At 46.6% G+C, this 15,188-nt stretch overlaps 1 protein-coding gene across 1 annotated transcript; it reads left to right on the top strand.

Moving 5' to 3' along the window:
- Positions 1-1,413: 1,413 nt before the first annotated feature.
- Positions 1,414-6,044, top strand: LOC138798732 (protein kinase C theta type-like). Its single transcript, XM_069979299.1, has 6 exons — positions 1,414-1,923; positions 3,980-4,233; positions 4,320-4,382; positions 4,481-5,035; positions 5,133-5,176; positions 5,320-6,044. Exons 1-5 carry the CDS (start codon positions 1,717-1,719, stop codon positions 5,155-5,157), a joined length of 1,104 nt encoding a protein of 367 aa, XP_069835400.1. The 5' UTR covers positions 1,414-1,716; the 3' UTR covers positions 5,158-5,176; positions 5,320-6,044.
- The last annotated feature ends 9,144 nt before the right edge of the window (positions 6,045-15,188 follow it).

Genomic DNA, 15,188 nt, shown 5'->3' with positions numbered 1-15,188 from the left:
CTGCTGAGGAGACCTCTCTCTGGCTTCCCCAATACATTAGATGGTAAAATAAAGATGCTATTCATATGTGAACAGGGAATATTTATATGTACAATAACCATGGGGTGAGCCCTGAGAATCTATTTCACTGGTGGGGCCTCAGCATCTCAGGCTGACACTAGGATGATGGGTAATTCTTCACCAACAAGCCTTAACAAAGATGAAGAGCAGAGTTATCTCCTATCCCGGCTACTGCAGCAGTTTGAGATGTGATAAACTCCTCTCTATAAATCTGCTCTATAAACACTCAACATGTATGGGATATACAAGGAAAGGGTAAATATGACCACACAATGATAAATAATACCTCAGTATACAGTCCTAGGTAAAGGCCACAGTGTATGGAAACCAAGGTGCAATGATATGACTGCATCATAGCGACTATGTCAGGGGGCTGAGATCATAGACCAGAAAAGGTCGTAACTACAACAAAATAATTTTAAAGAATCTAATACTTGGTAACAATATTAGAATAAGGACTTTATTGATCCCGTCCACGAAATAGAACCCCCCATGATACTGTAAATGTACATTATTGAAGATAATAGGGGAGAATATTACTTCACATTATGATTGTCTTCACCTGCAGTGTCTCCATATACACAGAACATCCCTTATATACAGTGTCTCCATATACACAGCACATCCCTTATATACAGTGTCTTCATATACACAGCACATCCCTTATATACAGTGTCTCCATATACACAGCACATCCCTTATATACAGTGTCTCCATATACACAGCACATCCCTTATATACAGTGTCTCCATATACACAGCACATCCCTTATATACAGTGTCCCCATATACACAGCACATCCCTTATATACAGTGTCCCCATATACACAGCACATCCCTTATATACAGTGTCCCCATATACACAGCACGTCCCTTATATACTGTGCCCCAATATACACAGCATATCCCTTATACAGTGTCCCCATATACACAGCACGTCCCTTATATACAGTGTCCCCATATACACAGCACATCCCTTATATACAGTGTCCCCCATATACACAGCACATCCCTTATATACAGTGTCCCCATATACACAGCACATCCCTTATATACCGTGTCCCCATATACACAGCACGTCCCTTATATACAGTGTCCCCATATACACAGCACATCCCTTATATACAGTGACCCCACTAGCAGTGTAACAGATGATGTGTGTTAGGAGAGGGATGAGCGGTGACAATGCAGCTGCTGATCTCACTATATACAGGTATATAACTGAATATCAGAGAAACCTGCAGCACATCCATGTGTATTGTCTCATCCATCAGTAGATGGTAAAACCAGTCATTTCTCCTGCTACCATCCACAATAATCTCCACATATAACATGATAATACAGACTGTGATGAACTATGGGCACCACTGCCAGCCCCAATATACCAGTCTCATCACCTGCCCCATCTACTACTAATACAGCACTAGAAGAAGCCGCCATGATGGTCCCTGTCATTCCTCTGGACACTAGACTGTCATTCATGATGCCCACAGCACAGTGTATATGGCAGAGCAGCTCTATGGGCTCCTGCCTGGCAGGTGCCACCTGAGGGTCCTATGACCTCTGACATCACGTCACCGCGACAACCACCGTTGTTCACTTTCTACTGGCGACCGAAGCGACTGGACTGAAGTCTACAGAGAAGAGAACTGCGGAAATGGCGTCCACTGGACACGGCGAGGAGAAGAAGAAAGAAGACGGGAAGAGGAAGAGAGAGGAGAAAGAGGAGAGCGGCGCTGGATTGGACAAGATCCAGAAGAGGAAGAGAGGATTGGAGGATGAGGAGACATCCAGCCCCTACCCCAGGCTTCCCATCAGCCGCTTCACCATCCACCAGGGCTTGGGTAGGGGCAACTTTGGAAAGGTAAGTTCTACAACTTCTCATATCCCTTTATACCCTATGGGGGAGAGTTATCAAGCAGCCATGTCCTCTGTTGCCCATAGCAACCAGTCACAGCTCAGCTTTCCTATACTCACAAACCCTGGGAAATTGATAGCTGAGCTGTGATTGGTTGTTATGGGCAACAGAGGACGTTACTACCGTAATACTGCTTGATAAATCTCTGCCTAAATGTCTATAATATCCCAAGCTATTATTCCCTGTTATCAGCTATTACAGGTCTGTTAGACTGGGTCCACACTGAGTATTAACCATCAGTTCAATGTATCCGTTTTCTTGCATCTGTTTTTTTTTTTTTAATAAAACATATATAGTGCATGAACTGCATATACACAGTGTCAGCCTAGCCATACCTGTAGTTAGGCCTGGGCGATTAATCAAATTAATTTGATTAATTTGCTTAGATTTTGAAATTCTATTTAATTTTTTTGGAAAATCATAAATTCGATTTTCCAAAAAAAAGAAAGAAAAAGAAATCGCTCTGACCTGGACGCAGGGGGAGCAATGGAGCTGCGGGCAAGCTGCTCCTCCTGCAGGTCAGTGCACCTGCTGCTAGACCGCCCGGACCCAGAAGATTGGAACCGCCGCCCGCCCCCATCCAATCATCTACTAGAACGTCACCAAGCCGCCTGCACCCAAGAGATCGCCACCACCCGCCTGTGACAGCACCCTGAGCAGCCGCAGCAGCTGGGCACCTAGCAGCCCCCGGGGCAGGAGAGGAACGGTGCGATTACTGGAGAGTAGGTGAGGACTCGGCATGGCGCCAAACCCCTCCCCCACCACGACTACCAGGTAATACTACTATTGCTACTACTATCCTCATTTCTGCTACTACCACTCCCACTACTATTGCTACTACTATCCTCACTCCTGATACTGCTACTCCTAATACTTCTCTCACTACTATTGCTTCTACTACTCCCACTCCTGATACTGCTACTCCTAATACTTCTCTCAATACTATTGCTACTACTACTCCCACTCCTGATACTACTTCTCCTAATACTGCTCCCACTACTATTGCTACTACTACTCCCACTCCTGATACTACTTCTCCTAATACTGCTCCCACTACTATTGCTTCTACTACTCCCACTCCTGATACTGCTACTCCTAATACTTCTCTCAATACTATTGCTGCTACTACCCTTACTTCTGTTACTACTACTGCCAATACTGCTCCCACTACTATTGCTTCTACTACTCCCACTCCTGATACTACTACTCCTAATACTTCTCCCACTACTATTGCTACTACTACCCTTACTTCTGTTACTACTACTGCCAATACTGCTCCCACTACTATTGCTACTACTGCCCACACTTTTAAAACTACAACTCCCAATACTGCTCCCACTATTATTACTACTACTACTTCCACTCCTGATACAACTCCTCCCAAAACTGCTACTACTGCTCCTAATACTAAGACTACCACTTGTGCTTTCAATCCTGATACTAGTACTCCCACTATGCCCCTATTACTACACCACTCATCCACTACTACTACACCCATAATTTTTTTAAAGACTACATTGCCCAGCCCTACCTGTAATGTTAATCTATAGTAACAGGTAGACATCTAGAGATCTCACTGCTCCATGACTACTACTTTACACCCCACAGCTCATCTCCCCTTTTATCTCCATAGTCAGGTGTAGGGCTGCTATAAAGGGGGATTCTGATTCCCTATAGAGCTGATCTATGGGATCACAGCTGTGGGGAAGGGACACTGTTTACATCTATGGCCAGGTCCATATAGGCTGCTGTAAGGCACAATTACATAAACTGACTTCTATAGCTTCAATACAACCTTACAGCAGCCTATCTGTACCTGGAGATATTAACTGCACTGACCACAACCCACTCATTGAGACATCTCATGCTACATAATAGTGGAATATCCCTTTAAGATCTCTTTATATAGCATCCAATACCAACACAACCTGACAGACTGACAGCACAGCCCACCCCTCCTGCAGACGTCTTCTAATGTGTATTCTCAATTTATTTTCTTTAGGTGGTCCTGGCATCAGTCCCCGGCCGAAACATCTACATGGCCATCAAAATCATCAAGAAGAAGGAGGACAACGACGAAGTTATCGTGAGAGAGCGGCGGATACTCCAGGCGTCCAGAGACTGCCCGTTCATATGCCACCTCTATGCCGCACACGAGTCTCTGGAACGCGCTTACATCATCACGGAGTATCTGTCCGGTGGCAGCCTGGAGGGATTGATCAGGATGTGCGGCTACCTGAACATCGGCAACGTAAGGTAAGGAATTGGTTTTCTTCTGGGGGGAGAGGGCAATTGTTAAAGAAGAGTGTTATTAATCACTATTTTCTTTTCTTTTCTATGAGATTCTACACAGCAGAGGTGGTAAGTGCTCTCCAGTTCCTCCACAGGAAGAACATCGTCCATCGGTAAGTAGACCATTTCTCTGTCTGCTCGATCATGCAGTGATCTATCCACAGTCTCCTGTATCACTGGGCAGATTTATCATTCTCTTCTTTCATTGCAGAGACCTGAAGCCGGAGAACATCATGGTGGATGCTGATGGCCACATCCGTATCATCGATCTGGGATTGGCCGAAGATGGGGTGACCGCCTCCAGGAACATCGATGGAATGGCGGGAACCTTCCACTACATGGCCCCCGAGGTGCTTCTCAGGAGAGGATACAGCGCAGCAGTGGACTGGTGGAGCCTGGGGATTGTGCTGTCCAGGATGGCCACAGGACGCCACCCATTCTACAACGGCCCCGTCATGCAACAGGCTTTCAAGGCCATGACCACCGAGAACCCCAAGTTTCCATCTTGGATCGACGCTGACGGAAAACATCTCATCAAGAAGCTGCTGCGCAAGAATCCTGAGGAGCGCCTGGGTGTGTGCGGGAACATCAGGCAGCATCCATTCTTCAACACCATCGGCTGGAAGGAACTGGAGGAGAGGAGAGTAACACCACCATGGAAGCCAATGGAGACAGGTCTGCAAAGTCAACATCTGCAGTGGCCGGAGGACACAGACACCCTTCACCCCCGGGACGACTTCAATTACATGTCACCAAGTTGGACCCGGTAAGATTCAATCAAATAGGTTCTTGTTAGCTTGGGGTCTCCATCTTTGTCCTTGTCTTCTTTCTCTGTCAGTGATTATGTCTCTATTTCTCCTTAGATGGATGAGAAGATCTAGACTGTGAAGGAATCCACGACCATCTGGTAAGTGGCCATTATACACACAGGACACCTATCACATGTGCTGTTATATAGCTGGATGGTCCATTACCATGACCATCCCACTATGATAACAGAAGCTGCTGTACATATAAGTTTATTAGACGTCTTCCTCTTATGTCTTGCAGGATGAACCCGCGCCAACTGATCTCCGCTTCCAGCCTCCTGACGTCTCTGCTGCTGTGTGCGACCTCGGCTGCCCTACAACATCAGCGCTCTCAATTACATCTTCATGCCGGAACTTTGTCATCAGGATACAGCCCCAAGACCTTGACCATGGAAACCTCCAATCCCGGGCTGGCATCTGACATCCCCAGCCTGAAGATCATCTACACCCCCAGGAGCGGCCTGTGCTTCCATCTGGAGAGTTCAGGAACAATAGCCGCATGTAGTAGTCCTGGGGCACGGAATAGCGGCTATTATCCCTGAACTCACCTCAGCACAGGCCAGGTAAGTACCACACGCACCAAATCCACATCACACACTACAGGATAGGTATAGGCACTCACACCTAGCACTTAGTACATGTAGATTAGATACCGGCTCGATCCTGGGATTTATTCCGATCGCCATATTTGGGGTCAGGAAGGAATTTTTCCCCCTAATGGGGTTTTTGCCTTCCTCTGGATCAACACAGCCGTAAATAGGGTTAGTTTCTTATAATGTTAGGTTACACATCCCTATTACCACTAGCTTAAAACATATCTAAAATTAGACTCCCACATCACACAGGTTAGGGACCAGCCCGAAAATAGTTTTAGTTTGATAGGTGAATAATTTACACATATACATAAATATATAAATAATAATAATACGCCCCACTCTTGCATTATCTATAAATAAAAATTTCCTTTTACCCCTCTACATCTGTGTACTTGTCTTTATTCTTATAGCAGGTGAAGAATAATGAGTGAAGAAGGGAAATCTTGCTGATCACAATGCCTTTTGTTAAAGGGGTCTCCGCTGTTAATCTGATCACATTCTATAAAGACCCATTAATTCACCATAGTGTGTGGGTGAACTGGGCCACCCCAAGGCCACGGACACAACCAGAAACTACAACTGCATTCACACGTTCCGGGAAGTTGTCTGTGCTCACAGATCCGTGCGCACGGACAACTTTACAGCCAATTGCTTTCTATTGGGCTATTCAGATGTTTCGTGATTTCACCGATCCGTGATCCGTTCCGTTTAAAAGTAGGACATGTCATTACTCGGATTGGAAGCACAGAGCAAATTCCCCATAGAAATCACTAAGATCCGTTTGTTTCACTGATGTACACGGATGTGATGTTATCAATGTCATTTAAATTGCTGTAAAACAGATCAGTGGAAAAAACAGACACTGATGCAAAACGGATGAAAAACGGACACGGACTGTTTTGCACGGAATACGGAGGTAGCTACCGGACCACAAACACGGACCAGGAAAATCACTGAACATGTGAATGCAGCCTAAGGTTTATGAGACGGAGAATTCCTTCTTTATTGGGGTAACAGCACAAATAATATGTTTCTACTGTCTGAGAAAGAGACCCTCCGCTCCAGAAACACATTACTTCTGCTGTTCTACCAACAAGAAAGGAATTAGTTTTTGGCTGCTCCAGTACAAGGTCCATTTCTTCTGTCCAAGAAAGATGTACTACTACTCCTAGCATTTCCAGGGTGGTCAGAGGATAGTATTCGGGGGTACTGCAGGCAGCATAGACCAGACTGCGCACCTGGATTAGTCCTGGTTCATCACAATGAGGGGTGTTGTGCAACTATCGAAACTCTCACAGGACTTCTAAACAGTAGGAGCACGGATTCTGCAACCCACACAGGGGCGCAGTCTCATTTCTTTGTAATTATTTAGGAATATGGCTACGATTACAGACCCCAGCTATCCCATACCCCTAAACAGCCAAACAGCCTAGGGCCATGTGCAGACGCTGTAAGAGACCGGTCGTTCCATGACCCGGCTGGGTCACAGAACGGCCGGTCTCTGAAAAGATGATCTTTAGCCCCGCAGAGTTTTGATGCGGGCGCATCCGTGTGCGCCCGCCTCAGATCTCCAAACAGCACACTAAGGAGCTTGCGGCTGGAGCCGCTCGCTCCATAGTGTGCATTGACATGGTTTACTGCGGCCGCTATTCAATGAATAACGGCCACAGAAAACTGACATGTCAGTTGTTTGCGGCGCCGCTAGGGATCCCGGCCGGAGCGTATACTATGTGTAAACACTCCGGCCAGAATCCCATAGGCAGCAATGGCACATATATTTTCGTAATAATCACGGCCGTTGTACAACGGCCGAGGTTTCACAAAACTATACGTTGTGTGAACATGGCCTAGATCTGTAAAAAAAACAAAAAAAAAAAACAAGTAGTCTCTATATGCAGGGCTGTATTTCCAGTCCATACTGAAATGGACTGAATATGCCTCCACTGTCTATGGAGCTTATGGAACTAAGGGAACATATATGAATAGCAGAGTCATCCAATACTGATATAGCATCTCTCAAGGGGGAAATAATAAATCCTCATCTATCAAGTCCCAGAGAATGATAGTGCCATTCTTGGTAATATTACCCCAGGTTGTAACAGCGGCCCCCTATATGTCATATGCAGTAATAGTACCTTTATATTTGTCCCCTTTGGGCCCACAGAGTGAAATCTGCCTTAAGTTCCCCCCCCCCCCCTAGATCTGTATTAGGGCTATAATTCAGTAATAATGTCCTTATTGTTTACCTCTCAACAGTAATGCCCACTGGTGCAGAGGGAGCAGTAGCGCTATGGCTCGGATGTCTGCAGGGAATAGTTAAAGGAGTAGTGCGGCGAAAATGGTTTTCCCTCATTTCCTGTCCACTTGAAAAGTTGTAAAGATTCATAATATATTTTGGTGACCAATTCAAGCATTGAATGATCCGGATCATGACGTAGTCGGCCCTACGTCCCGGGGCTGTAAGATGGTCCTGACCAAATACGGAAGTAAACCACTTCCAATGGCCAGCGGAACCAGGGAGAGTGGGTAAGATGCCTGAATTGGCTACTAAAGTATATTATGAAGTTATATAACTTTTCATGTGGGGAGGCAGTGGCGTAGCTACCATAAAGGCAGGGTAGGCAGTTGCTATGGGGCCTGTGCAGAAGATAAGAGTCTCCTGTGTCCTTCTGATTAACACCTTATGTACTGCAGTGTGTAAGTGGCCCAATGTTTACTTACATGCTGCAGCACAAAAAAAGGGTTAACAGCCAGAAGACAAAAAAAAACTTTGATTTCCAGCACTGATAACCCCTGACCTCTGTTCTCACTGCCTACTGTGCAGAGGTCAGGGGTTATCAGTGCACCAGCAGCAGAGCAAAGATTTCCTTGTCTTCTGAACATTGGGTCACTTACACACTGGAGTACATGAGGGGTTAAGCAGAAGGTAGTCTGCTCCTGCACCTATGTGTTTATCCATACAACTTTGTAATGTATGTTATGTATGTGAATGGCCCCCTTCCCGTGTTCCCCCACCCCCACCCGTGTACCCGGACGTGTAGTGCATTATACATACCTGTATCAGGTATGTATAGTGCATCACACTTCCGGGTACACGGGCGGGGTGGGGGAACACCTGAAGGGGGCCATTCACATACATTACAAAGTTGTATAACTTTGTAATGTGTGTTATTTTGTGAATAATTTCTTAGCGCCGCACTACTACTTTAAGTTACACCACTTGGGATTAACTTATTGCTCCATTTTATGTGGCACTCTTCTGGTATGGTTATTGGGCAATTATTTATAGGGGAACTCTTCTGGTATTACATACCCTGATTGATTATATATATAGCATTTTTCCAGATGTACAACCTACTCAAGACACACTACATCTACATCAAATATGGAAAATGGGTTAAACCCAGTGACAGGTGAAATAAAAAAAAAACATCCTCCAGGAGCGTGGTCACCGACCAGTGACTCTATAGCCACATGTGCCAACACCAATCCTGCATAGTACAGCGGTATATCTCTTACTCCTCTGCTATTACCCATCAGTATTTGTATCTGTGATATACGAGAATATAGAGATGGATACAGAAATGACAAATACTGACCCAACACTGAGCCGGGGGAGAGAAAACCATTCAGATTTTATGTCCTATTCTGCTGCAGATTCCCATATACAATGTATGAGCCCAGAACAGAAGAGGTAGAGATCTCTCTTCTGTGACAACTTCCCAGTGTGGCGGTCTCTTTGGAGACCCCCATTCTATTATAAGGCTATGATCATATTATGGCAGAAACAACCAGCAAGGACAATAGTCATAGTGACCCTCACCTTCTACTTCCTCATTGTGGTGTAACATCACTGATGCCCCTTCTATTTGTCACAGACATCCATTATCACCTGATGGATATAAGAGCAGATATGGGAATTATTGGTGACTTTTCATATTGTACAGATCCTATTACATGTAATATAGATAGATAGATAGATAGATAGATAGATAGATAGATAGATAGATAGTTTGCTCTGGGGCCTCTAGGTTAGGTGATTATAGATGTACATTTATGACAACAATCCCCTTCTGTTGTTATCTATGCGCCCCATACATAATGTACAGTGCAGTATATAGAATCCCCTATCTGTACTATCACCTGTTACACAGATGTCACTTTCCCTATTTACTCCAATGAGAACATTGATGATTCTTACTGGACTGAATATGGTACATTTTGCACATTCAGGTATATTCTGTAAAAAAATAATACATACACACAGTATACAGATATATGTATACAGATATCAAAAAGATTGTGGCACTTTAGACCTCCCTCCACAGCAGGAACAGTCATAGACCCCCACAATAGTGACAGCCTCATATCACCAACAATACTGACAACCTTAGACCTCCCTCCACCCCAACCACAGACCACCATAATAGTGACAGTCCTAATCCCCCCCAACAGCTATAAACCTCAGACACAACCATAGACCCCCTCACCACTAATAGTGACAGGCACAGACCCCTCCCTACAACACTGACGGACACATATACACAATAGTGAAAGCCTCATATCACCAACAACACTGACAAGCAATAGACCTCCCTCCACCCCAACCACAGACCAAGGCCGGCCATACGGTAAATGGCGGCCCTGTGCCAAACCTTTTTTTCGGCGCCCCCCCCCCCCCCCCCAAGGTAACATAAAGCTGCTTCAGCCTCCCACCATTTCCAGACGACATCCAACCACCCATCACCCTCCCCCCCCCACCATACACACACTACCTTCCCCAGCCATTCACACAACTACTACTTTCCTGTCAAGCCATGAACGTAACTAGCAATACACGCATGTACCCCCATCAATACACGCAGTCCTGTATTATTTCAGCTATCAGGCTATGCTGGAGGTTTGTAGTCCTGTAATATTTCAGCTATCAGGTATGCTGGGGGTTGTAGTCCTGTAATATTTCAGCTATCAGGGTATGCTGGGTCTTGTAGTCCTGTCATATGACACAGGGTACGTGTCATATGCTGCACACAGGGTACGTGTCATATGCCGCACACAGGGAACGTGTCATATGCCGCACAAAGGGTACGTGTCATATGCCGCACAGAGGGTACGTGTCATATGCCGCACAGAGGGTACGTGTCATATGCCGCACACAGGGAACGTGTCATATGCCGCACAAAGGGTACGTGTCATACGCCGCACAGAGGGTACGTATCATATGCCGCACACAGGGTACGTGTCATACGCCGCACACAGGGAACGTGTCATACGCCGCACAGAGGGTACGTGTCCATACGCCGCACACAGGGTACGTATCATATGCCGCACACAGGGTATGTGTCATATGCCGCACACAGGGTACATGTCATATGCCCGCACACAGGGTACGTGTCATACGCCGCACACAGGGTGCGTGTCATACGCCGCACACAGGGTGCGTGTCATACGCCGCACACAGGGTACGTGTCATATGCCGCACAAAGGGTATGTGTCATATGTCGCACACAGGGTACGTGTCATATGCCACACACAGGGTACGTGTCATATGCCACACACAGTCCATATCCTGCACTGTGCACAATATTTACTTTACTAATAAACTTTATTTAGACTTGGCACCAGAATATGTTTCTAAGCAGCCGTTCATTCACCCCCACCACACGTATGCATTAGGGGACGAGCCTTCCACTGTCTCCCTATCACCCAACTCCAGCATGAGACCCAGAGCCATAGAATTACAAAGCGATGGGTACTACACTGGAGACCAGTGCAATGTTGATGGAGTAAGGAGCTCTGTTTCTTTGCTTAGTTATGCACGGCAAGGAGACTCGGAAATCAAAAACATATTCTGGCGCTAAACTTAAAAGTAAATTACATTTGAAAAATGCACAACTGGAAGTCAACTTTACTATAGGTGCATTATGCACAAAGCAACCTCCCGGTCTGGTAGTCAGGTCCAGGGACCACCAGTATACTAGTCACAGGTTATGTACTGGTGGTCTATATACTGGACCACCAGAGCAGGACAGTTGGCCTGTTCACACATTTGGGCCCACATGACAATTCAATTACAACCCCCACCATCTACTACATTTTAATGCATGGTGTGGGTAGTAATCTAATCTCCATGTGTTTCCAAATGTGTTTTAACCCCTTAACCTGGTCAATTTTTTTGTGAAGATCCTGGTGACGGCGTCCATTTTACTTCTTTTTAAAAAACTGCCCGGTTCCTGCAAACTGAGTCAGACTCTTCATATGCAGCAGGCCGCTCTATGCACTAGAAGCAGATCCGGTGCCCCCTGTGTAACAATATCCCCTCCCCTCAGTGAGACTTCATCCTGATGGAGGCACGTCACCAAGGGGAGGGGATATTGTTACACTGAGGGGGCAGGAAGACCCCTCCCTATAACAGTGACGGACACATATTACCACAACTGTGAAAGCCTTAGATTCCTCATAACAGTGATGATCACCCACTTTCCTCATACAACATTGGCAGCCAGAGACCTACACAACAGTCATAGACCCCACAGTAATAAGCATAGGTTCCACAACAACAGTAATGACCATAGACCTTTAAAAACAAAGTGACAGCGATAGACCCCACCACAGTGACAGTCATAGACCCCTCCCTAACCAGTGACAGATCCCACCACAGTGACAGCTATAGACCCCTCCCCCCACCACAGTGACAGCTATAGACCCCTCCCCCCACCACAGTGACAGCCATATACCCCTCCCCAACCACAGTGACAGATTCCACCACAGTGACAGCTATAGACCCCTCCCCTCACCAAAGTGAAAGTCATAGACCCCACCACAGTAAGAGCCATAGACCTCTCCATACCATTTCTGCCATGGACCTCCCCATATCAGGGAAAGGTACTGCCCCCACTGCATCTCCAGTAGCGGGGTCCCCATAACATAGCCCTAATAATGTGGACCAGACATACAGTGACCCCCCTCTTAGAGGATCTGCTCCTCACACAGCTTCTGGCTGAGGGGGAAGCAGCATCAGTAGCAGAGACTGGGGCTCTATGTGGGAGACACTGCCACCTGCTGGCTGCCCCAGTCATAACTCCACCAGCCTGAACCTAAATGCAGCATCCTGCCTGAGGGGAAAGAGGCTGCGACCACAGCACAGGTGTCAGCAGTGCACAGCAGCACAGGACAGGCTGGTAGAGAGGAGGACACTGGTATCTGCAGATTATTCTCCCTGATAGGCTGCTGTCTTTTTGTTGTTGAGTGCTGACTCCACAGCGCCCCCTTATAAAGACCCTATCTGCAGCATCCCCCATATATAGCCCCCCATGTGCAGCATCTCCCTTATACCACCCGCCTATGTGCATTATCCCTCTTATACCACCCCCCATGTGCAGACCCCCTTATACCACCCCCCATGTGCAGACCCCCTTATACCACCCCCCATGTGCAGCATCCCCTTATACCACCCCCCCATGTGCAGACCCCCTTATACCACCCGCCTATGTGCATCATCCCCCTTATATAGCCCCCCTTATACAGCCACTATGTACAGCATCCCCCTTATCTAGCCATGTCATGTTCACGCAGCACATCTGCTTTAAATAATGCAGCCGACCCTGGAAGTGCAAATCGGCCTCTTGTGACCACAGGGAAAACGCTGCCTGCGGTCACAAGAGGCCGCTCTGCACCTCCAGGGGCGGCTGCGTTACTCAGAGCAGACGTGCTGTGCGCAGGCACGTCTACTATGTCAAGAGTGATTGAAAGCGCCACGAGCCAATGGCTTGCACCGCGGTCAGTCAGGGCGCACAATTTAATTATAAGCATGTCACACATGCTTATAGTTTACAGGGCGGCGCATCAGCCGGCTGGGGCCCCACTTTTTTTGCTGGAGTGATGCGCCCTGTGCATAGCACAGGTCGCACACCCCTAAGGCCGGCCCAGCTTACCACCACCTTCCTGTCTTAAAGACACAGACAGATGAATGATATGTTCGTTGGGACAATTATCCTGGATTCCAGGGACGGCCCTACAGTACAGAACAGACATCGGGGCCCACCAAAGTATTCTCTGGTGGGCTCCGATGCCTGTGCCATACTGAACTCTGAGCAGGCCCCAGTGTTAGACAAAGGTACCTGGAGGGCCAGCTACTATAGGGGGCTGCACAGGGAACCACTACTATAGGGGCCTGTACTTGTGTAGTCCCCTATAGTAGCTGGCCCCCTGTGCAGTCGCCTATAGGAGCTGGCCTCCTGTGCAGTCCCCTATAGTAGCTGGCTCCCTGTGCAATCTCCTATATTAGCTGGCCTCCTGTGCAGTCCCCTATAGTAGCTGGGGGTGGGGAGAAGCGGCTGGGGACCACCCTGATGACTCTTGGTTCAGACATCGTAAAAGTGATGAAGCGTTCCCTTAAGAAACAGGGATCTTCTTTGAGCATAGCAGACAGGGAGCAGGCATGGGAGACCAATAGATGAGGCGCCATGTCTGTCCTACAGTCACTGCCCTATCATTAGGTGTCTTCTCCTCCATACTTCACTTTAGCTGCCCCATGGGAGCAGTGAATATTTCAGCGCTGCTGATTGGCTGAGAGGATATTGTGATACATCATGTGACTCCACAGAATCAGAGAGAATTTTATTGTCATTTGTAAAAAAACAAAAACAAAAAAAGTAATCATAAAAAATATATGTTACCCATGGCAACCAATCACAGAGCAGATTTCCTTTTACCAGAATAGTTTATAAAAATGAAAGCTGAGCCGTGATTGGTTACGATTGTTTCCTTTTAGACAGTTCTGCCGCCATTGATTACTCACCCCTTCTTCCCCCTCAGCCTATCAGTCACTAGGGGGAGGGGGAGGGGCCACCATGATGGCCGGATAAAGCCATTCGCTCATTGGCAGATCACATCATTTGTGCAGCAGGAAAATCTATTAAAAACAGAAAAATCATATAGTAATAATTATTAAATAATGATTCTGCATTTTATTACATGAAATAAGTATCTGATCACCTACCAACCGGCAAGAATTCTGGCTCTCACAGACCTGTTAGTTCTTCTATATAAAGCTCCTCTTACTCTGCTCTCATTACCTGGATTTATTGCACCATAAAATACCATTGTCCCCACACTCAATCCCACTCCAACCTCTTCACTAGATGGCTGTCAATCTTCCTCGGTCTGGGGCTCCATGCAAGATCTCGCCTCAGGGGTTAAGGGTGATTATGAAAAGGTCAGGAATTGGCCAAGAGCTACAGGGGAGGACCTGGTCAATGACCTGAAGAGAGCTGGGACCAGTCTTAAAGGGAATTGTTTAATGTTTTTGTGTTAAACATAAAAAGAATTTGTTGTGAAATTGTTTTTCAAATATTCGCCTATAAATTTAAATGTGCAAAAAAGGGGTTTGTGGAGCCTCAGTTGCGAGTCTCAAAACACTAAAAAAATAGGCAGATATCCCCCAGGGAAGGAAAACCTGTTGCCAAGGGGTGCTTCCCAGTGGGGAGATCACCAAACCACCCTGATATATAAA

This window comes from Dendropsophus ebraccatus, chromosome 8 (assembly GCF_027789765.1).
Source record: "Dendropsophus ebraccatus isolate aDenEbr1 chromosome 8, aDenEbr1.pat, whole genome shotgun sequence".
Lineage (NCBI taxonomy): Eukaryota > Metazoa > Chordata > Amphibia > Anura > Hylidae > Dendropsophus > Dendropsophus ebraccatus.
Note: the sequence above shows the minus strand (reverse complement) of the source record. Positions and strands in the feature narration are given on the sequence as shown.

What these genes read in the sequence shown, in the direction of transcription:
- LOC138798732 (XM_069979299.1), top strand. Translation starts at nt 1,717, where the DNA reads ATGGCGTCCACTGGACACGGCGAGGAGAAGAAGAAAGAAGACGGGAAG. An exon ending in CTGAACATCGGCAACGTAAG is followed by an intron (nt 4,234 to 4,319) that starts GTAAGGAATTGG and finishes CTTTTCTATGAG; the next exon opens with ATTCTACACAGCAGAGGTGG. An exon ending in ATGTCACCAAGTTGGACCCG is followed by an intron (nt 5,036 to 5,132) that starts GTAAGATTCAAT and finishes ATTTCTCCTTAG; the next exon opens with ATGGATGAGAAGATCTAGAC.